General features: G+C 37.6%; 1 protein-coding gene across 1 annotated transcript; it reads right to left on the bottom strand.

Annotated features, from left to right (window-relative positions):
- Positions 1 to 76: 76 nt before the first annotated feature.
- Positions 77 to 17,873, bottom strand: LOC121366738 (the record flags this gene model as incomplete). The annotated part of the gene is made up of 10 exons (XM_041491066.1): positions 17,856 to 17,873; positions 13,642 to 13,779; positions 12,543 to 12,660; positions 10,471 to 10,591; positions 9,177 to 9,233; positions 7,628 to 7,773; positions 5,788 to 5,868; positions 5,347 to 5,515; positions 4,815 to 4,888; positions 77 to 121 (listed from the first exon to the last, which is right to left on the bottom strand). Coding segments are annotated over exons 1-10 (955 nt in total), but the record flags the coding sequence as incomplete, so codon positions are not given.
- Positions 17,874 to 25,343: the final 7,470 nt, after the last annotated feature.

The following is a 25,343-nucleotide window of genomic DNA, read 5'->3' as shown; positions in this document are numbered from 1 at the left end:
CTTCACCGTAGCAAATACTGTATATTAGAGGATCTATCATTGTTAATCTATACTGCATGTAAATGCTCTGGCTTACCAGAAACGTCCTCAGTTACCAGGTTTTGTCCACCATTTGCTAGTTCTTCCAAAAATAAAAAATAAAAAAATAAAAAATAAATAAGTGTAACCATGTGGGTTTTGTTTTCATGATTTTATTATGCACAAAACACATGGACCTAAACCTTTGGCTAGGAACTGTAGGAACATGCATTTACTTATCTAAATATCTAACCTCTGACCAGGGACAGTGCCGATCAACCAATAGACTGGCCAGCTGTGTTTGACCCACTTGGTCACTGTCACTCACCTGACATTCTTTCACCTGTCACAATTTACACAGGCTACATACTCTTGATCTGCATTTGAACTATACAGGGATAATTGACGTTTTGACGGTTTTGATGATGTTACCGCCCTAAAGCCCACAGCTCAAGGGGTTTGTTTTGACTATAAAAACCATATTCTCCAGAATAAAGAAACCTATCTATATCATCTTCACCGAGTCCAGTTGTCTGTTCGGGGGAAGTAACATAAGCAACAATAACAATTCATTGAAATAGTATTTTATATACACGCATAAAAATATCTAGATCTGTATTACCTTATTTGTGAATTTTGTATTTGTTATTATGTGCTAAAATAGTGATCTGTTTGTTTTTATCTCACACAAGGCTGAGTGAGAGCAAGCAGTTTAGAGAAAATGGGGTAGTACCACTTTTTTGGAGTATGTATTACACTTAACTGCAGAACTCAACTGTCTGATATAAGACAAAATCTATTCAAAGAAAAATAAGGTTATATATTAGTTGTATTAGAATACATTATTTTAGCTTTCTTACACACCCGTTGGTGAGAACTGGCTGCTCCCAGGTCACCAATGCCATACATCCAATAAAAAAATGCACAATTGAAATTGATTACATTGTGACATATAGTTAACCTGACAATCATGGGTCTGTGATGCGTAACTTAGCTACATCTGCAAATAACTCTTAGTCGAAAACAAATTTAAAATTTGTTTAAACCTGTTTTTTGTGGATATGTAACAAATAGAATAATACATTTGTGTCCGTTAGATACCATTTATCTCACAAATCATTTAAAAAACATAACAAACTAGCTTTCGCTTGTTAAATACATTTTAAAACAACTCGTGAGATAAATAATATCTCACGGCCACTCATGTATTATTCTCTATGTACATGTCAGCCTGATTTGTACATCTCTTCTTTGCTCACTTAAGATATAACTAAGGAGTTACAAATTATTCTTAATCACTGACCAATTATCTGTAAATTCTATTGTAATATTTAACATTATCCAGGAAAGCCATTCAAATTTAATGAATATATGAAGAGTTCAGATGCAAAAACAGACAAATCCATTTTGATCATTTTCTGTAAAAGAGGTTTTTTTGGTGTGCTTTCTAGGTTAAGCATATCAATTTAGTATAGGGTGATTCTGAATTGTTATAAGTGAAGTAAACCAAGGACAGAATTTCAAAATATTAATTTATTAATAAAGTAGAAAAATGTAGTTTTTTGATTCCGTTTTACGGCAAAAACAGACAAATCCATACATTTTTTTCTTCAAATAATGGTCGAAACATTATATGTTTCAAAGTACACAAATATGTTAAAAATGGCAAAATATTATGACTGTATTCAATATTCAACATAAATCAGTATTAATCTAACAAAACAAGAGGTCCTTGAAGAAACAAACATTCATATGACTAGAAATCTAATCAGATTGATATTAACTACAAAGGAATAATCACCGCCATGAAAGAGAGTCAAGGTTCTTAAGGTTTATACAGTTTGTGACTAGTATCGCCACACAAAGTTCAAGTAGGATATAATGTAGCACTGGCTTGAAACCAACAATGACAGTTCAGTCCTCATCACTGCTTTCCTCGAGGTCCTGTCTGCCAATGTCACGCTGGCCGACATCGGCGAAGATATTCTCATAAAAGATCCGGACAGTGTCAGCTGCACCAATCTCATCAATAAGTTTGAGGACATCAACTTTCTTGGCAGGCTTCACACAGTTGACCATGGGAGTGATGGGCTGGCTTGAAGTTCTCCCATTTTCTACCCTTCTTGAGATAACGTGTTCACAAAAGTCACCACCATAGACTTGCTTGAAACCAACTTGATCCGAATTGATGCGTTAGGACCTTGGGCGTCGCTGATCTTGAAGGACCTCTGGGACTTGCAATGCGCTGCTGCAGCTGTCTTGACATCGCGACATGCCAATCTGTACAATACTCATGTACTTTGCCGTGTTTTGTTTAGAATAGCAACATACTCATCAGGTAGGAGAATAGTATTTTTTTCCTAATGTCTTGCTCGATCCTCCCGAATACCCTATCTGCTGGAAGAAAACTGTGGCCCTCGGACAGGGAATGTGTATTCGATGCTCAGCTGTGGAAAGTTCTGTTTTCGCATAGCACACAGCATCGACAAAACATTGATGTTTTTATTTTGGCCATAGCAGGAGTCTGAAACAAGCGCAAGTGTTGATTCCTTTTCAGTTGGTCCCCCACAACAGAAATGAAAAAAATGGTTTAAGGGCTGAAGCCACCATATTGCTATCCTTGCGGTTCTGGCTTTCTAACCATATGTATAGGTGAATGTCATCTTTTCCTGTGGAAGACCTCGGCCGCGGTGGTGAACTACACCAAAAACATAGAGGTAGAGCTGCCGAGAATAGAAGGTTTGTCCTATGGGAGACTTCGGAAGAACAAGATTCTCCATGATATCAAACAAACGGTGAATGAATCCTCGACATTATTTAAACTGTCATAGAATCTCCTTGCCATACGCCTGTGAAGAATGAACATGGCCGAACAATTCCGTTTATTATCATCTGTGATGAATGGGTTCTTCAGCTGTAGCCTGAACTTCAGGCATGTGCTGCATATATCCACAGCAGGATGACCAAAGGCCAAGTTGAAATCGTAGACAAAAAACACTGTAGTATAGTGAATACGATATCTGTAAATTATTCTGATCCTGAACATTTGGTGCATCTTTTTGACGTTCAGGTCGGCTGGTAAGTATTTCCGGCCAGGGGCGCCACGCCGAGCATAATGGCTAGCTCGACAAGTGAACGTTTGTGATGTGGTCACGAATGGCATGCTTTCTGGCAAGGTTCCTCTCCACATTTCGCACACCTCCACGATGTTCTGGTCTCGCAACTCCATTCTCTGACCAATATTTGGCAATATTCGCTAACCGATCTTTCTTGACACCTGAAACAATAAAATGGAAATGAAAATAAGAAAATTATTAAAATAACGATACTGGAGCACATAACAATAAGCAGTTATCATTCGGCATGCAATCTGGGGAAGATCCACGATTTTATGAAGGTGGGTCCCACCTGAAGGCTCAAAGTACGTGACTATGTCATTAGATACGACCTGAGCCACTCCCAAAGCCCATATAGTAAGGTTAAAATGTGTGGGAAGGGGGGGGGGGGGGGGTGTGTCAGAATAAATGGGTATAGCCTGGTCTTGGGTAGGGGTGAATATTTGCTAAGTGGAGCTAATTTAGCAGTCATGTAACCATACAGGGGCGTGCGCAGGAAATTTTGCAGGGGGGGAGGAGGGTCGAGGTGTCTGGCGAAGCCCCTTCTAGGGCTATTCTGAGGTGTTTTCTGCTGGCTAGCCGAGCTGCTTTCTGACAAAAAAAAATTCGCCTTGAGCAGGGGGGGGGGGGGGGTTCGACCCCTAAAACCCTCCCCCTGCGCACGCGCCTGCCATACCAGGAAATATGGCCGTTGGAGCAAAACAATTACATAGCCTTGGTCAGTTGGTGTGGCTAGCCACTCTCTGGTTCGGGGGCTAATATTAATTATCTCGCCTGCATGTAAAATACTTGAATTCCATTGATCATTTAGCCTTTGACAAAACCATTATACACTGGAAGGCAAAGCCAGATTCTCTTATTGAATTGTATTCCCCGCCGAGATATAAATGACGTCATTTTCTAAGGTTTGACGTCATTTTTGTTTTAGGTTTATGGAAAGGAAAAACATTCAGTTTTAGGGAGACGCCGTACTCTTAGAAAAGTGTAAACCTTTAATCGCGGAAATTTGTAAATACATCATAATAATATATAGTTAAATGTCGGCCAGATAAATCCGTTGAAGAAGTATCTCTCGGGGTAAATGGATTTTTATGCACCGTACCCTCTGTGTGCTCTTTTACCCCCAGTCGAAGCACACAGAGGGCACATAAAAATCCATTTGCCCCTGTGATGTTTCTACAACTTATAATACTTTTTTTTATTTGCATGGCATTTTGATACTAATGAAAACTAGATCATTTATGGCCTAGGGTCTAGAACTTTATTACACTGGGTACTATACTCACCGAAAATGCTCATGAATGAGGCCTTGCACACTGGTATCTTCTCTTTGTTTGCAGTCAAAGTGAAGTACTTCACTGAAATTTCTCTATTCCTCTTAATTTTAGAAGAATCGTCTATCCTTGGTCGCCTCCGCACACATTTACCGATATCCATGTAAGAAAGCAGGGTGGCATCCTGAGTAACCTTGTTTTCAGTAGAATATAACCGATCATGTGCGTAGGTTAAATCATCATTGGACAGGGGAAGTCGCCAAGCACACATTAATTATGTACACACGAAATGCTAGCAGGTTTTTTTCAGCACCACGCGAGTCTATGTCGCGCGTTTTTTTTACAAGGGAGAATACAACTGTCCAAATGTCATCAAAAGTTCTCCCAAAAATTAGAAACAAATTACTGGAATTTGCTGCTGCTGTTGTATCAACCTCTGTTTCCTGTGGAGCTCTTGCCTTTGATGTTTCAGGTCTGACACTAAAAACACACAAAACATATTGGTAGTCTGACACTAATGTTATATACTATAAAATGCAACCATCACATGGAGTAAGTATGTGTAGAATTTCTTTGCAAACCCTCCCATGTGATAATTTTTGAAACAGCTCTTATATTAGACATCTAAAAAATGGACTGTGAAAGTTTAATGTAAATCTTCTTTAAAGTTTAAAGCCATGATCTAGACTTGCCATTTGTACAACAATCCTGTTCTGTCTTACATGGTTTTCATTTGTGCATCTCAAATGTTATAATTACTGTTGCATATTAAGTCCATTGTAATAATTAAGTTATTGTAAAGCCATCAATCTTTAAAGATATAAAATTCAATTTTTTTGGTGAAAATGTAGAAACATTAAGTTTCAATATCCCAAATTATCAAACTAAAAAAAAAAAAAAAAAATATAGAAATAAATGACAGCCAACAAATTACTAACCTCACTTCAAACTTCAATGTTGAAGAGAGGATTTTCTTAAGTTGAGGCAATGAGTACATACTGGGATTCTTGAATGAAATACCCTCTGGAAGCCCACAAACTTCTACATCAATTGTTTTCTCTAATATGGCTTTGTAGGGTATAGGTTTTTTTAATCCAGAGGAGACCACTATAAAGAAAAAGAAATTAAAAGTTAATAATAATATCAGTATATTAATATGGACATTAACAGATGCATATGTGACCCAGTTTTGGTAGCACTAACATGTAAGAGTTTATTTGAAACAAGCTAAATGCAGAAACTGAAGTTGACCTAAATACATAAAAAAAACTTAATTTTTAAAGTCTGAGGTGAACAAAAATGCCTTTCAACTCAAAACTATTTCTACATGTAATCAGAACTATACCATTTATATTTTATGTACCGTAATTAGGACATACCCCAACAAGACTCAAACTTTCTTTGAACTTCACGTCTCAAACTCTTTCGATCATCTTGCTGATCACTTGTTTCTGTTGTGCCTAACCCAAACAAAAATTGCAAGCTTATTAAATAGCTGGTAACAACCTTGCGACAACCGCGTAACTACCACGTTTCGAGCTAGTATTTGGAACCTTTTTACAACCATGCGACTAGCTTGTTGCAAGCTTTTCTTACATGCTTGCAACTAGGTTGTAGCAAGCTTGCCACACGCTTGTGACTACCTTGCGGCAAGCTTGCTCTAGCATGCAGCAAGCTTGCAAAATGAAAATATGCTTGCGGGAAGCTAGCGAGTTGAAGATATGCATGCAGCAAGCTTGCAGCAAGCATGCAGCAATTATTTAAGCTTGCAAAATGCTTGCGGGAAGCTTGCAGAATTACTGACTACCTTACGCGAGCTAAATGTTAGCTTGCAAATAGCTTGCATTGCTTGTACAACCTTGTAACAAGGTTGTGACTACCTTGCGACAACCTTGCCGCAAGCATGCATTTTTGTTTGGGAAGTGTGATACAACAACTACATACTAAAATTTACAAATTGCAAAAAGCAGTTGCATCCAAGAACAATATAATTATATTATAAAATATATTAAACCAGTGTTTTGGCGTTGTTGTTTTTTTAGGTTTCCATATTTTTTTTTTTTTTTATCTTAAAGGCGATAAAACAAAAACCTAACCCAGAAATATTTGTAACAGCTCCTCATTGTCTGTTGTGGATTGTAATTTGATTGAATAATCATGAAACATTGTCTGGTGAACATAGGTTCACAATGAGTTAGCAGTCACTGGCACTTTATAGAAATATTACTGGTTCTTACCGTTTTCAATTGATTTAACATTATGTGCACACTATTCTAGCAAGCTTGCACTAGCAATTTGGTTCTAAATGTAAGTCTGTTTACAAAGATGTTAGCATAAAATAGTAGATGGCTGAATTGAACTTCTGTCTTAATGCAAATAATTTATTTAAAGGTCAACCTATTGTCTTCACACACTGACAGTGACTCAATAACTAAAGGTTAATCTAGTTTTATCTATGAAAAATAAAATAATACAAACAGTAATTAAGACAATTAATTACAAATCCAAAAATTAATTATGGCTTAACATGCATTCAGATGAACATCCATGGATGTAACTATGACTCAGGTTTCAATGACCTAACACTAACAGTTAGTCACAAACAGATTTTCAAGCAATCTGACTAAAATTAGCTCTAATGGGTCTACCAGTAGATCTAACAGCATTGTGTGGACTCTCATGTCCAGGTGACATTTCATCGCCAAATAACAATTTAAATATTGACCAATTACACTTCGCCTTTTATAGCGTTATTCGGGAGCATACCTAAAAATATCGGGCGAGACTATTTATGCAATAGGTGAACTTGTTGGTCTATTTCAACATTAAAAAACAGGGGGAAAAGTGCAGTAATAAACTCTGGATTGTATACTAGTATAAACAGATTTTATGGCTATACCATCACAGGGCTTTTTTTTTTTTTCGTCTTGAAACAAATTTTATATAAAATTTTATATTGAAATTAGTTTCCGGCATACTTCGTAATTCACCCGAATCATTTTGTATAACCTTGGCATAATCCCGAATATTTTCAAATTCTTTTCAAATCACTGGCATGATTTTGCAAGTAAGGTTTTGATTGGTCAAATGAAAGGTCAACTGGATATGAGCTCCAATGGGGTACTGTTAGATCCACAGGTAATTAATCAGTGGAGCTAATTTTAATTAGATTGGATTTCCAATACTGTTGTTAGGTGTGAGATAAAAAAAAAAAATCACCTAAAATATTAGTGACAATTTCAGCATTCTTGGATGCAAGCCACTTCATTCCTTTTTGTGTTCCCAAATAGTACTGGTACATCAGGGTTTTCAGCATCCAGGCTGAAGCCACTAACATGGAAACCTGAAGACTGTAAGATATCACACTGAAATAAATCCAGTTAGTTAATTTATACATAGAAAATTAATTAATATTTTATGAACTTATTATTTAAAACACATCCAATAATTTAACTAAATGTCAACTGCTCAGCAAATTAAGATGTAGAACTAACTACATACTTTCAAACTGTCCATCATTAACAAAATACACACCCACAGCATTTTCATTTTAAGTTTAAATTCTCATGTCTATTGTCTGTGGGGTGGTTCATATAAAAGATCCCTCGCTGCATTAGAAAAAATGTAGAGGGTTTCCTCTGATGGCTACGAGTCAGAATTACCAAATGTTTGACATCCAATAGGCGATGATTAATTAATCAATGTGCTTCAGTGTTGTTGTTAAACAAAACAGTCTATTGCCTACTTTTTTATTTACCAAAGAGGTTTTTCATTCAACCCAGACTTCTACTTTTACTACTTTGCCTAGTTCTTTATTTTAAATTGAAAAGGCTGTGTGTGGAAAAATATCCCCCCGGTCCCCTCCCCTCCTGTAACCCTAACCCCTAGCCCTAACCCTAACCATTGCCCTAACCCTAACTAAAAATAATAAAGAGGGGGTGGGGGACCGGGTGGATATTATACCCATAGTAAGCATAACTGACCTGTCTGTTTATGCGATCAACAAGAAAACTGATTAGACCTGATTGTTCATGTTACATTTTATGAAATGTAGTTTTTTCTCCAGTGTGACCTTATTATTTCACAGATAATGTGTCTATTTTAACACCAGACATGTTTTATTAAAGTCGGTACCAAATAATGACAGAACGGCTTCTAAAAAGTTACATATTTAATATTATTACCCCAGCAGGTCTAATGAACAATACTATTGGATGATTTGATGCTTACAAACCAATGTCCTTGTCGGTACTAAATATGACATCATCACAATTTGGCAAACACGCACAATGACATCATGTAGTTTAAAGAGTTTGTCTTTACAACTGTCTGTTTTTGGTGTTAAATTTATAACAAAATGTCACTTTAACGCAGTTCATTATAGATTTTGTACCAGAATAAAGTGAACTTTTGTTTTTGAAAATTATCTATGAACTTGATTAAATTACAAAGTTATAGCAATACTCAGAACATTGTGTAAAGTTGTTTATATCGTTTCTATACATGTCGAAAATTAAGGCTTTTAGAGAAAAAATAGCTAAGGTAATAAATAGAATAACAAACTCTGCACCATTTATTATCAAATTTATGTCCCTCATGAAATAATATTCATTTGTCACTAAAGCTCGTGACAACTGAAAATTATTTCACTCGGGACATAAATGTCATAACTTGTAACTCGTTTATTATCCTCTATATACCTGGACTTGGCCTAGCTCAAACAAGTGGACTTTAAGAATTCATTAAAGTAAATAAAAACTGAAAGCACCTTACCGATTTATTTATGATGGACATGTGCTTCTTATAAAGCAACTTCCTGTCACACCCTTTGTGACGGTACATGCTCTTAAATTTGTTTCGCCTGTGGCGATTTTAATTGTGTTAGAGGGCCGTGTGCAGTTATTGCACTTAAGCCCAGATGGGCAACTTGTTACGTAATACATCTGCGCGACAGTCCTCGATCGGTATGCCTAATACACACCCAGCCAGGTGCGGAGGCCATGTGGCTAGTAGTTACGTAATATCTCCGGTAGTGCTGTTTATGGCCAGGAGATTGCTCGCGGTTGGCGACAGCCAGACTGACGATCAGAGAGAAATATACCGACTCTAGTAGAGGTAGAATATGAGATGATACGTGAGGTACCGCCTTGTACCCCCAGGCAAAATCCTGATTTATAATAAATAGCTAGTGTTTTAGAGATATCAAGGAGAACGAATTAGGAAGGCTCCAGGGGATCACGGACGTCGTCCACTGAACGAAATATATTAGTTCAGACGGGACACTTTGGTAATTATATATTTTCTGCTCTATGTATAACCTTGATGTGATTGATGTGACTTTTAAATATTTTAATACTGTATTATACCATATTCTTTAGACAGTGTCTTCGGTCATCTGACGAAGTAAATCGTAGACTTCTTGTTCTAACATTATATGAGTAAAATAAAGCTTAGCCAGTCATCCTAGACGACCTAGGTACACTGAGGTTATTGTCTTTATTGTGATCGGTACCAGTATTAATTCTGTTTACAAGGTTACTGAATGATTTAATTAAAAATTAACCCGTTAGGACATAATTCCTTTATTAATTAAGTGATACACATGGTAACTAGTAAGGGTTATTATTAACCAGTTAGGAATGGTGTTGTAATTCCTGGATTGGCTTCTCCTGGAAACGTTTCAATTATCACACGTGTGGGTGTGGTGTAACGGTGAAGTGAATCGCATATTGTGTAACTAGACACCTAGAGATTAACTAATTAAGTGATCAGTTCTGGGTTGTTATTATTGTTGTTATTAATTACCACTACGGCTGTACATTTGTCAGCGTAGATTAATACAGATTCCAAAGTGTATTGTGTTTTTGTTGTGTTTCTAGAGAACTAACGTGCTATAATAATATATACTTTATATAAGATCGTATCTCTGATCATACCTAGAGACGAGCCATACTAGGGTTTAACCGCCTGTTACAGAGAGATCTAATAGATATACAGTTAGGAGAGATATTTTGATAATCGTGTTTTATTCAGTTACGGGAATTATAGAATCCCCGTGACACCCTTTATTGGGGTCTTGGCGGACCTTTTCTGCCTGTATTTTAAACTGTGCCCGGTCTTCTTCAGAAAGTTTTTTCCACTCACTGGCACACAGTTTAAAATACATTTGTTTGGATAAGTCACCTAAAATATAAATAATATCATACAGTAAGCACAAATCAGTACTTCGAGAGAATCTTATTCCAGACATTGAGATTGACACCCACAGATGTAACTATCATCCAAGTTTCAATGAGAAAACATTGATAGTTTGTCAGAAGCAAATCTAAATGCACGAACGTCACAGGACTTAGAGGTACATGGCAATTAAGGTAAAACTTACATGTATTGTTGTGTTTATGTTAGTAAAAATTTTAATTTTTAAGCTGAAGTTAAACAAGATTAAAAGAAATATATTAGTATATTAAAACATATACTCTTCAAAAAAAGAAACGCAAAAGGGTACAAATGGGTTATAACTCCGATTTTATGTTTCCTACCGGTTCATGCTTTGTGAATATAAGGTCATTGCATGTCCCAAACACATTCCCACTGTTACATTCGATAAAACGCAGCTACTGTACAATAAAGTTCCAAAATGTGAATATTCGCAAAAACGCAGCCACGTGCAAACCATGTCACCACTGCACGTGCGTTGTCTGCACGTGCAACATGAACAACAGTATAAAAGTGCAGGGTGTTCGCTTGCCTGGCCTCTGTATCTGGCCGACAGTTAACAATCCAGGACATGCCACGTCTCAGTGAACCGCAGAGAAACAATGCCATCGGCCGACTAGACGCAGGCGAATCCAGAACGGCCATTGCCAGAGCATTCCATGTGTCCCCAAGCACCATCTCCAGACTGTGGGACCGTTACCAGCAACATGGATCAACACGTGACCTCCCTAGATCCGTCGACCACGGGTCACTACCCCCGGGCAGGACCGCTACATCCGGATACGCCACCTTCGGGAACGATTGACTACTGCCACCTCCACAGCCGCAGCAATACCAGGTTTGTGCAGGATATCCGACCAGACCGTACGGAACCGCCTACGTGAGGTAGGAATTCGTGCCAGACGTCCAGTTCGAGGTGTCATCTTAACACCACAACACCGTCGACTCCGACTGCAGTGGTGCCAGATTCATCGACAATGGCCTCAACTGCGATGGAGACAGGTGTGGTTCAGTGACGAGTCCCAATTTCTGCTCCGACGTCATGATGGAAGATGTCGTGTGTATAGGCGTCGTGGTGAACGTTATGCGGCAAACTGCGTGCAGGAAGTGGACAGATTCGGCGGGGGTAGTGTCATGGTGTGGGCAGCCATCTCACACACTGGCAGAACTGACCTGGTCCACATGCAGGGCAACCTGAATGCACAGGGCTACATTGACCAGATCCTCCGGCCACACATCGTTCCAGTTATGGCCAACGCCAACGCAGTGTTCCAACATGACAACGCCAGGCCTCACACAGCACGTCTCACAACGGCTTTCCTACAGAACAACAACATTAATGTCCTTCCTTGGCCATCGATATCACCGGATTTGAACCCAATTGAGCATCTATGGGACGAGTTGGACCGACGCCTCCGACAGCGACAACCACAGCCCCAGACCCTGCCCGACTGGCAGCAGCCTTGCAGGCCGAGTGGGCCACCATCCCCCGGGACGTCATCCGTACTCTGGCTTCAATGGGCAGGCGGTGCCAGGCAATTGTCAACACACGCGGACCACACCCGGTATTGACTGTGTTTATGTTAGTAAATTTTTAATTTTTAAGCTGAAGTTAAACAAGATTAAAAGAAATATATTAGTATATTAAAACATCCGTACTCTGGTTGCTTCAATGGGCAGGCGGTGCCAGGCAATTGTCAACACACGCGGAGGCCACACCCGGTTTGTTTTGTTTTGTTTCATAAACCATATGAATTTCTTACTAGTTCTATTAATTACTTAAAATTGTAACTATTTAATAACCTGTTTCTCTATTTTCTCTATATATGAGTCTAGAAATGAACTTAAAATATATTAGAAACAATTATTTAAGTATACATGTATTTTATAAACTTAAAATATTACACAATGAATGCACCTCTTGGGATTGTCCCACAAAAATATGAATACGCATTTGGTCCATATGTGTAGGCAACCTTCTTTGGTCCACAGACACCTGCATGTCTGTCTTTTGCCCGCCGATTTCCAATCCACACCTGAAATTAAAATAACACAACATTAAGTTTTTGGAGAGTACAATGTAATGATATGCATGTATATGTAGAGATATTATTATGGGGTATTCACATCTCAACTATATTTCCTATACTCCTGCAGTATAGTTAGTTGTGAGACTAATATCACACTTCTAATAAATTGTGTTAATGATTTTTTCATTCACACGATGCTCGTGGCATAACTCATTCTTCATTCACAGTATAAATTATTGATACTGTTCACTTAAAAACATATTTTGTAATGGGTTTGCTGATGCAAGAGTATTTTGCCTCAGCACTTTTTTAAAAATAAAAATTGTTTGATAACAATAGACAAGTGTAAATGATTATTGTCAAACCAAACCTGAGCCAAGATTGACCAAATACAACTCACAAAATGTGAAATGAATGTGTGATTGTTTGATCATGGCATAAGTTTTAATTGAGACCTGACAAAAATGTTACTCAAATTTCATCAGCAGAAAAACTTTCTTAAGTAAATCTATTTTACTTCATCAGAAAATTGAGGTCAATTATTAGGGCCGTGTTATACAAAATAAAATGGGTTACCTCAAGATGTTTTGTGTGACCCATAAATGGGTGAGGCAACTTTTCAATTATCAAAGGCATGTATCATGTTGAGATGTTTAGTCAGTTGAGACTAGATCCAGTATTATGATTAATAGGTAGTAAGCAAGTTCAAATATCACCTGTCATTTTAGCTAAACAGCTGGGTGTGATAATATGCAGCTTGCATTCAGTATTAAGTTCAATGTTTTGGTACAATTTGTTGCAAAGTACACTAGACTGAATAAAAAAGATATTGCATAATAGAGTACAGTTACCAAATCGTTATAAGATAGATCAAGATATTATGCAGCTTTATAGCAAGGCATCTGCAGTATTTCTTTCCAATACTAAAATGCTAAACAGCTAAAGTCTCATAACAATCCAGTCTTTAGACAAATATTTGACAATTACCTTAACTTTTTCCTCAGTTAAACCGGTTTGACTGGCAACAGATGCAATCTCCTTACACCCTGCCATCTTAACACCAGCAAGCCAAGCTTTTTCCAAAATGTCCACCTGGACGGATGTCAGATCTTCTCTCATTCTTTTCTGAAATTGGTACATATGCATATAAATAAATGCAAAGAGTACGTTGGTGTATTCAGAAAACAATGTATTTCTTAAATCACACACAGTATTAAGAATGCAATATTGATTAATTACTTGCCGTTGTAAAATTAATTCTTCTTTATCACCAGAAGTATTTTTACTTTAATAATTATACCATGTACATGTATTTATACATCTGGCTTCTTTTTTTGTTGTCATTAGGGCTGCTTCAAACCTGAAAGGCTAGAGGCCTCTTAATTTGAGCAGTCGTGCAGGAAAATCGTTAACGGAGTATTCAGTATATCTGGTAAAAACATAACATCAATAACATTAACATAAAATTCTAATGTTAGCATGTTATACTTGGTTATTGTTTTGATGATTTCGAATAAAATCAATTCATCATGACTAGCATTAAAGGTGTTTATTATTATGTTGACACAGTCAATAATATGTGGTAAGCAATCTAAATTACTTTGTATTCTCTTTTATCCCAAATTGTTAAGGACATTGGCCTATAATGGTGCAATTTCACCTAAACCTTGATATTATACAATTCATACTGATGATACCAGTATACAGGCTTTGGGCTAATCAGTTTTGTAGTTGCTGATAAAATGATACGTCATAAGGCAACATAGCCCAACAATAAACATAATTCAGACATTCATCCCAAAATTGAGCATTGTCGACCATGAGCACAATACTTGTTGATTAGAGGACTGCACTTCTGAAGATGCTTACCAAGATCATGTGCCAGTTGTGAAATATTATTTCACTTTCCCCCTGTGCATTTTTAAAACTATGGATTGACCCTTGACAAATCAAACATAGTTTATTCTTCTATAAAATTGAAATTTAACATGTAATGTGTTCTTCATGCTACAAGGTTATAATGTCTAAATTCAAAGTATACAGAAGGTTCATGCACTTATATAAGTTAACTCAATAGGCTACCATGAATAGTACTCATGAGATAGCCAGTTATAAAGGTTACCAATTCTGTTCAGGAAACTTAGACAAATATTCTTTCCAGGGATCATGACAGCAAGCCTATGGAAACTAGAGGTTCATGGTATTGTCACTGCTAGCTTGTTCAATGTTTATACCTTTTGGGTAATTTCCTTCCAATTTATGTATGAAACATTTCTCATGATACACCTTCAGATTTCAATAAAAAACCCATTTTTCTATAAATATGTTGTTGATGGAATGCAGTGAGACACAATTTCAGTCCTAATTTCCCAATTGTCACGCCCCTTTTCAAATATGCGAATGACAATTTTTGAAGCCTCGATCTTATCTTGAGTACAGATAAGTTGAAATTGGCACATTTAGTAACTGGATCCCAGGCTTTCAGAATATTTCTTTATAAACAGTGTAACTCAGTGTTAAGCTACATGCAGTGTTAGTAATAGGTACTAGCTGAATAATTAACAAATTATAATTTTCCAAGGATTTCACCAGTTTATCAATGGCCCTTAAATTTATGATCCACTTTGGAGTTAACCATATGGAGTTTTTAGATTTGCGGGTTTTATTGTTTATTTGATCCCTCAAATGTCATTTTTGACCTAAGGCGTTAGCCTGAGGTGAAAAATGAAACATTTGCAGGCATCAAATAGACAATAACACCCGCAAATCTAAAAACCTAATATGGTTATGTCCATTGTAAACTGAATTGTTTTTTCTACAGAACTAACTGTATATTTGGTATTTCTTGTAAAAATACCTGACTACAATCTAACTGTAGACCCTTGAATCGTCAGATTCACCTGTTCCAATTGCTAATGACGTCATTAGCTTTCCGGGTGTTATTTTTATTTCATCCCGGAAAAATAATGTAATTAACCAATCACAATACAGAACACACTCGCCATCAGTTTACAATGCAAATTACATGTTTGATGTTTATGTATAGGTATATGCTCAGTATCAAACTTAACTCTATCACACAATTGTAGGATCTCATTCATGAAGATTATGCATCAAGTGGTGACAAATTGGTGTGACTTCCGTGACAGAGTTTGATGTAGATTTTATTTTTAATATCAACTACAATAAAGCTCTTAAAGTAAACATTAAACTAGCTTTATAGTGAATTTAGTTGTAAGAAATTTAGTATGTGTGTGTAATACCATTTGACCTCCAACAAAATTGGACATTTTTAATTCATTTAACATGAACTTAGGTAACCATGGTAACACAAATAATTATAAAAATCTAAATTTGGACTTTTACTATAAGCCCTTGAAAGCATTCATAAAATGCCACAGAAAGTTCAATATACAATGCCTTCAAACATCTGTGGGGAAAACACTACAGAAAAAGTATTTTTATGGAGATTATTTATTATATTTTTTGGCTACGATACGTGAAACAAAATAGATTGCATAAAAACGTAAAAAATCAACAATGTGGACATAAAATAAATCCATTCTTGTAAACAAAAGTGAAGCACCTTCCAGTAAACAGTGCAACATTTCTAACCGCATTCAGGTGCATGTGTTTGTAAAAAGTATCGTACTGCATGTGTGTGGTTAGTCATTTTCCTTTTTTAATGCCACTACATGAGGGAAATTTTTTTAATTTTAAATTTAACTATACACAGTTGACGAACACTTTGTTAATATTTAAAAAACCCAAAACTAATTAAGTTTTTCAAGCATTCTGGTCCAGTCTGTGTTTTACCCTTAACACCTATCGCTAACACTTGATGTCAATACTGATAGGCATTACGTTCATACCATTGAATACTTTGTGAAATATAATTTTTTTAATGAATTGATTGTTAATTAACACAATTTATACACTCAAAATTATTTACAATTGTTATGAATGGATTATGAATACTATTCACTACAGTAGAGGCACAAAAATGTAGCAACCGTTTGCAGATCAAATATAATAATTGAAAACAAATTCTAACAGGTGTCTTAAAAATCATAAAAATTAAAAGTTTTGGCCTTGTTGATCTGGCAGGTACATATGAGGTCATGTGACACGAACCGAATGTTAATTCATCTTCCTCCATTTTAAGTAAATTTCTACAAGTCATGTGGACCCGATATCGGTAATTTTTAGGAATAAACAAAAACGATTTACTAAAATTAATGTTTTTAGGGGTTTGTTAAGTTTTATATTTATATACTTACTTGTCTGAACTTTATTGTTAATGAAAATTTTATGTTCTAGAACTGTGAAGAAAAAGCTCACAAATAAACAACAAGTAGACGACAACAAATCGGATGTTGATTGCGCGAACAGTGCATGAGAAAACAAACTGAACGGAGTTGGAAGCATAACGCAGTTAGGGATGTTGATGATATAAATCATTTTGACGAAAAGAATTGATAATTATTGCAGGGGCGGGACATAGCCCTGTGGTAAAAGTGTCTGCCTAATGCGCAGTCGGTCTAGGATCGATCCCCATCGGTGGACCCATTGAGCTACTTCTTGTTCCAGCCAGTGCACCACGAATGGTATATCATTGATATTATCAAGGACCGTGTTATCCTGTCTGTGGGATGGTGCACATAAAACTTAAAATATCCCTTGGAAATATACTCTCTAAGATATTTGTTAAAATTACCAAATAACCGATGATTATTAAATCAATGTGCTCTAGTGGTGTCGTTAAACAAAAAAGTCTGTCTGCCAGAAAGAAATTTTTGGGTAGGCTATGGCACTATAAAATTGGATACAATTGATGTGTGTGCTGAATACCACATTCGATATTGGGTATGGGTGGGTGGGGGGCCTCCACAGAAAGAAAATGGGTTAGGTTTAGGGTTAGGGTTAACAATATTATACAGTAATACACAACTTAAAAAAAAATCTGCAAAACAATTTGGGTATGGCGCCATACCCATTTTACCCTTTCGGCCTCTGCCCAGAAACCCCGATATATTTACAGAAAAACTTAAAATTAGCTTTAAGAGTACATTTGATATGAAATTACAAATCTATAATATCATCCACGGCAATTTTGTCTGAAATCCCACTCGCTGTGTAAGTTTTATGTTTTAAAAAAATCACTTTTTTTTAATTGCCATGCTACCATCTCTATGACCTACCGACATGTTCAAAGGAATCTTCGCACCATCTACTATCTCTACGTGAAACGTCCTGGAAACCGAGCCTCGCACGTGACTTTAAAACGATTTTCAGCCGCCATAAAGGTCTTCACAGTGACACCAGGAATCACTCTGGTTTCTTTTAACTATTACAATGTGACAAGGAAATAAACAGGCTACAGAGCCTGCCACTAAGGACGAATGAATTAAAATAAACATTGCCAAAAATATTATTTTAAAAACGTTTTAACCATTATTCTCCATATAAAGCAATATTTAATTAAAAGCGTACGCACGTAAACGGCGGACAGTGACACATGCACCCTTCAGAGCCGAGGAATCACTCGACCAACCCCGAAAATTTGTTCTTTTAGTTCAGTAGGAACATATTTTTTCCTACAAGAAAATTAATGTCAAACTTGATAGCAAAACAAAAGCGAAGAAGAAGAAGAGAAGGACAAAAAAGGCCACATCCCAGTATGGTTGGGCGTGAGGCGGTGCCAAATTTCATACACAAAGCGGAGGCCACAATTTCAATGACTCAAGTAGCGTAGGTTCCTAACATTACTCACATACCGTGAGTGTAGCTTATTTTAGACCACGACCTTATGTGCCTTGATTATTTTTTTTTTTTTTTTTTTTCTTTTTCGCTGTGTAATAAGTTTACTACCCACCCCCATGTTTTGTTGGTTAGGCTGCCCGGAAACGTAATATACCGAGGCACTAGCAGCCAATTCCTAGCCGCTAAATTACGCTATCAGGTTTTTCGACTCTGTAACTATTACAATGTGACAAGCAGACAGGCGCATGGCGACGGTCTAAACGCCGGACTCATATGCCTTTCGATTTTTACCTGTATTTTCCGCACTTTTTAAAAAAAGTGACAAATTTTAGAGTTTTAAAGAGTAATCTTTTATAAAAAACAACACAAAAACAAACGCAATAACTACACATATGACTAATTTTCATAGTCTTATTGTTCCTAATATAATAAGAATCAAAAAGCGTTTTAAAAGTCTGTATGTTCTATGCTAAGAAGGGTATCCCTACTACATACCCATAAAGGCCACACCCAGTCAAATTCTTTATAACGACTTCCAGAAAAAGGGTGAAGTTTCAAATATCGCAATTTCCATACAAAATACACATATTTCCCGGCCACTCTGTAATAAGAATCAAGTAGCATTTTAAAAGTCTGTATGTTCTATACTAAGATGGGTATTCCTACCACATACCCATATAGGCCACACCCCGTCAAATTCTTTATAACGGCTAGCAGACACAGGGTGAAATTTCGAATATCTCAATTTCTATACAAAATACATATATTTCTCGGCCGCTCTGTAATAGGAATCAAGTAGCGTTTTAAAAGCCTGTATGTTCTATACCAAGATGGGTATCCCTACCACATACCCATATAGGCCACACCCTGTCAAAAGCTTTATAACGGCTAGCAGACACAGGGTGAAGTGTCTAGTATCGCAATTTCTATACAAAATAGACACATGTCTCGGCCGCTCTGTAATAAGAATCAAGTAGCGTTTCAAGAACCTGTATGTTCTATACTAAGATGGATATCCCTACTACATACCCATATAGGCCACACCCCGTCAAATCATTTATAACGGTTAGCAGACACAGTTTCTACTATCGCAATTTCTATACAAAATACACATATTTCTCGGCTGCTCTGTAATAAGAATCAAGTAGTGTTTTAAAAGCCTGTAGGTTCTATACTAAGAAGGACATCCCTACTATATACCCATATAGGCCACACCCCGTCAAATCTTTTATAAAGGCTAGCAGACACAGGGTGAAATTTCTACTATCGCAATTTCTATACAAAATACACATATTTCTCGGCTGCTCTGTAATGAGAATCAAGTAGCGTTTCAAAAGCCTGTAGGTTCTATACTAAGAAGGGCATCCCTACTACATACCCATATAGGCCACACCCCGTCAAATTCTTTTTAACGGCTAGCAGACACAGGGTGAATTATCTACTATCGCAATTTCTACACAAAATACACATATTTCTCGGCCGCTCTGTAATAAGAATCAAGTAGCGTTTTAACAGCCTGTATGGTCTATAATAAGATGGGTATCCCTACTACACACCCATATAGGCCACACCACGTCAAATTCTTTATAACGGCTAGCAGACACAGGGTGAAATTTCGAATATCGCAATTTCTATACAAAATACACATATTTCTCGGCCACTCTGTAATAAGAATCAAGTAGCGTTTTAAAAGCCTGTATGTTCTATACTAAGATGGGTATCCCTACCACATACCCATATAGGCCACACCCTGTCAAAAGCTTTTTAACGGCTAGCAGACACAGGGTGAAGTGTCTAGTACCGCAATTTCTATACAAAATAGACACATGTCTCGGCCGCTCTGTAATAAGAATCAAGTAGCGTTTCAAGAACCTGTATGTTCTATACTAAGATGGATATCCCTACTACATACCCATATAGGCCACACCCCGTCAAATCATTTATAACGGTTACCAGACACAGTTTCTACTATCGCAATTTCTATACAATATACAGATATTTCTCGGCTGCTCTGTAATAAGAATCAAGTAGCGTTTTAAAAGCCTGTAGGTTCTACACTAAGAAGGGCATCCCTACTACATACCCATATAGGCCACAACCCGTCAATTTTTTTATAAAGGCTAGCAGACAGAGGGTGAAATTTCTACTATCGCAATTTCTATACAAAATACACATATTTCTCGGCCGCTCTGTAATGAGAATCAAGTAGCGTTTTAAAAGCCTGTATGTTCTATACAAAGATGAGTATCCCTACCACATACACATATAGGCCACACCCTGTCAAAAGCTTTATCACGGCTAGCAGACACAGTTTCTACTATCGCAATTTCTATACAAAATACACATTGTCACGGGGATTCTATAATTCCCGTAACTGAATAAAACACGATTATCAAAATATCTCTCCTAACTGTATATCTATTAGATCTCTCTGTAACAGGCGGTTAAACCCTAGTATGGCTCGTCTCTAGGTATGATCAGAGATACGATCTTATATAAAGTATATATTATTATAGCACGTTAGTTCACTAGAAACACAACAAAAACACAATACACTTTGGAATCTGTATTAACCTACGCTGACAAATGTACAGCCGTAGTAGTTAATTAATAACAACAATAATAACAACCCAGAACTGATCACTTAATTAGTTAATCTCTAGGTGTCTAGGTTACACAATATGCGAATCACTTCACCGTGACACAACACCCACACGTGTGATAATTGAGACGCTTCTAGGAGAAGTTAATTAATAAAGGAATTACCACTCTATTCCTAACTGGTTAATTTTTAATTAACCCTTGCTACTCGTTCAGTAACCTTGTAACACAGAATTAATACTGGTACCTATCACAATAAAGACAATAACCTACAGTTTACCTAGGTCCTCTAGGATGACTGGCTAAGCTTTATATTACCAAATACTCGTATAAATATAGAACAGTAAGACTACGATTTACTTCGTCAGATGACCGAAGACCCTGTCTAAAGAATATTGGTATAATACAGTATTAAAATATTTAAAAGTCACATCAATCACATCAAGGTTATACAACAGAGCAGAAATAATATATTTACCAAAGTCCAGACGGACAACGTTCCCCCGGGATACCTTCCTATGGTTCCCCTCGATATCTCTAAAAACTAGCTATTTATTATAAATCAGAATATTGCCTGGGGGTACAAGGCGGTACCTCCCCCTATCATCTGATATTCCACCTCTCCCAGAGTCGGTATAATTTCTCTGATCGTCAGACTTACTGACGCCTTGGTCGCCAAAATCACGGTCGCCGAAACCGCACTCGCAGAGGTATTACGTAACTACTCGCCACATGGCCTCCACAGCTGGACTAAGTGCATATTGGAATGCCCGATCGCGCGAAGTATTACGTAACAAGTTGCCCACCTGGGCTACGTGCAATGAAACTGCACACGGTTGGTGGCTTTCATTAGGATGGTCCAGTCCGTCTTCGTCTTCTTGGAACAGCACAGCTCCAGCACCCACGTCACTGGCACCCACATCTAGCTTGAACGGCATTCGGTAGTCTGGTGCTGCCATCACGGGAGACGAGTAGCGCCTCTGCTTGAGACGGTTGAATGACTTCTCGCATTCACCTGAACAATGGAACTTCGTTTCCTTCTTTTTCAGCGTTGCACGTTTTCCTGGTTTTCTCCGATAGGCATGCTGTCGAATCGGTGTAACGTTGGGTTCCAAGCGCATATCTTGGCTTAAGGTATTGGTAACCGTTGGAAGGTTCTGACAAATGGAAACATTGTCTTGTTTCAACGTAGTCAACTTTGCTCGCTGGGGGCTCAAGTCTGCTAGAATCTGGCTGTTGGCCAATTTCCTCTCTGCAGTCTTGACGTCATCACAGGAAATTGAGTGTCTCTCAATTTGGACCGGTCTCTCTGGAACTATCGGCAGTCTGTCAAAATAACCTTTTAGCAAATTGATGTGACAATACCTACTTTTCCTAACCCTATCAGGAGTGTTTATCACATACCCTGTCTCATTAACCCGTTTGTGCACAACATAGGGACCAAAATACCTGTTCTGTAATGAACCCCGTTTAATGGGAAGGTACAGCAGCACTTTATCCCCTGGTTTAAATTCCCGACTCTTAGCCTTCCTATCAACCACTGATTTTATTTTGCTCTGAGCTTGGCTCAGTTGCTTCCTAGCTAGTTCGGTCGCCGGCATCCTCCTATCCCTAACTCTTTTATTCATCAATACTCTCTCAGTTAACAATGTAGTGCGAACTGCCAACAATTTTGGATCAGCCCCCTGCTCTAGAATTAACTCTTGTCTATTACAAGGTAAATCCCCTCTATCAAACACAACTGGTTCAATTCCCCACTGCGGGAGATCAACAGGTTCCACCACATTTAATTCCTCAGTTGACTTATCTACCATTTTACTGATAACCTCATCCACTCCAATTTCATGGCTCACACACGTATCAGACAAATCACAAATATCCTCTGGGTCTCGTGTTAACCTACTGGCCATAGCCCTAGTCTTTACACACGCAGGATAATTAATCTCATCAACCTCACTCTCTTCTACTGGTAAAGGGCTGTCTTTAATTAACAATTGGTCACATGTCGGCTGACAACACTGACTAGTCAAATCATTACCCAACAAAACTCCTATGTTTTCAACAGGCAAGTCCTTCACAACACCCATAATGACTGGTCCCGTCACAAACTTCGAACACAAGAAAACCTTATGTAACCTGACAACCATATTTTCTCCAGTAACCGAGGTTACGGCCAAACTACGTCCTATGTCTGAATTTTCAATACCAGCTAAACACTTTTGCGTTATCAGACTCTGACTACACCCGGTATCTCTATAGATTGATATTGTCTTAGGACTCAATTCTTGTTTCACATCACAAACCATACCAGTGGACACATACGGGTTTACTTTCTCTGCCATGGGACTAACCATTAACTCACTCGCTAACGGAGCTGACCTCACTAAACCGACCACTTGCGCATTATCGCGTTTCCTTTTAAAACAGTCCCCAACAAGATGGTTATCCTTTTTACAGTAACTGCAATGTGGACGAAAAGTTCGTGCATTGGCTGATAATGCAGGTTTATCCTTACTTGGCCCACCAGGTGCATTCCTTGCCTGACTAGCTGACCAACTAGATGACTCTCCCCGATAGTTACTTTCCCGGGAAAAACCTGGCTGAAATTTCTTCTTATCACCCTGTTGTAAAGAGCTACCCGGTACTGCCTGAGCTTTGTGTATTAACACGTAATCATCTGCCACTATGCCTGCCTCCTCTATCTTTTTGACTTCACGATCCTCTAAGTGAATACGTAAGCTAACTGGTAATCCATTTTTAATGTCCTGTAAGATCAACAATTCCCGTAACTCGGTATATGACTCTACCTGATGAGACACCACCCATTTATCAAACATCCCTGCCTTCTTAGCCACAAACTCACTATAAGACTGACCCTGCGTTTTTCTCAACTCGCTATACCGTAAACGATAATCCTCAGGCCGTAATTCATAAGCCCTCAACACCGCAGCCTTAACTAGGTCGTACTGACTTGCTCGCTCATCACTCATTGAATTATAAGCTACACTAGCCTTCCTCTTAAACTTAGACACGGCTAACAATGTCCACTTAGACTGCGGCCAATTTAGCTGCTTAGCGGCCCGTTCAAAAAGTTGGAAAAACATATCTACCTCCTGGTCATCAAATACAGGCACTGATCTATAAGCCTCCGACATGTTAAACCCATTTCCGGCTTCTCGTCTGACTTCTTCAGTATTCAACTTTAACTCATGTTCCACTTTTAATTTTTCTAACTGGAATTCTCTATCCCTATGTCTATCTTCTCTATCCCTCTCTTCTCTTTCTCTCTCTCTCTCTCTCTCTCTCTCTCTCTCTCTCTCTCTCTCTCTCTCTCTCTCTCTCTCTCTCTATCTTCTCTTTCTCTCTCCCTCTCTCTATCCCTCTCTTCTCTTTCTCTCTCTCTCTCTCTATCTAATGCACGTTCTTCTCTTTCGTACTCAAGCTTTTTAAAAGCTAACTGTTGTTCCATACTCAAGTCACTTATCTCTATCTCTGGAACAATCTCACTTTCTTCCATAACAGGACTATCACCAAAAACTTCCTGGATAATAATTGTCCTTATATCTCCTAAGGTTTTAGCTGATGTTAAATCAATTTCTCGCTCACCCGCGATTTCAACTAACTCGGCCTTACGTGCTCGCTTAATCTCCACTACACTGAGCGTAGGCCTATCCAGCAAATTCTTATCCATGTTTAGATATGACGCACTTATTATTAATTAATTTTCTAGTGAACAACGTTGCTACTTCTGGTAAATTTGTAAAATTAATTTATAAAGCCCCCATTTACAAACAATACTTTTTTTAAATATGCGTGTCCCGTTTCAGATCCGGGACGAGCGCCCCAATTTTCTACTCCTGTCATGGGGATTCTATAATTCCCGTAACTGAATAAAACACGATTATCAAAATATCTCTCCTAACTGTATATCTATTAGATCTCTCTGTAACAGGCGGTTAAACCCTAGTATGGCTCGTCTCTAGGTATGATCAGAGATACGATCTTATATAAAGTATATATTATTATAGCACGTTAGTTCACTAGAAACACAACAAAAACACAATACACTTTGGAATCTGTATTAACCTACGCTGATAAATGTATAGCCGTAGTAGTTAATTAATAACAACAATAATAACAACCCAGAACTGATCACTTAATTAGTTAATCTCTAGGTGTCTAGGTTACACAATATGCGAATCACTTCACCGTGACACAACACCCACACGTGTGATAATTGAGACGCTTCTAGGAGAAGTTAATTAATAAAGGAATTACCACTCTATTCCTAACTGGTTAATTTTTAATTAACCCTTGCTACTCGT

The sequence above is a fragment of the Gigantopelta aegis genome, unplaced genomic scaffold (assembly GCF_016097555.1).
Source record: "Gigantopelta aegis isolate Gae_Host unplaced genomic scaffold, Gae_host_genome ctg6901_pilon_pilon:::debris, whole genome shotgun sequence".
In the NCBI taxonomy this organism is placed as follows: Eukaryota; Metazoa; Mollusca; class Gastropoda; order Neomphalida; family Peltospiridae; genus Gigantopelta; species Gigantopelta aegis.
Note: the sequence above shows the minus strand (reverse complement) of the source record. Positions and strands in the feature narration are given on the sequence as shown.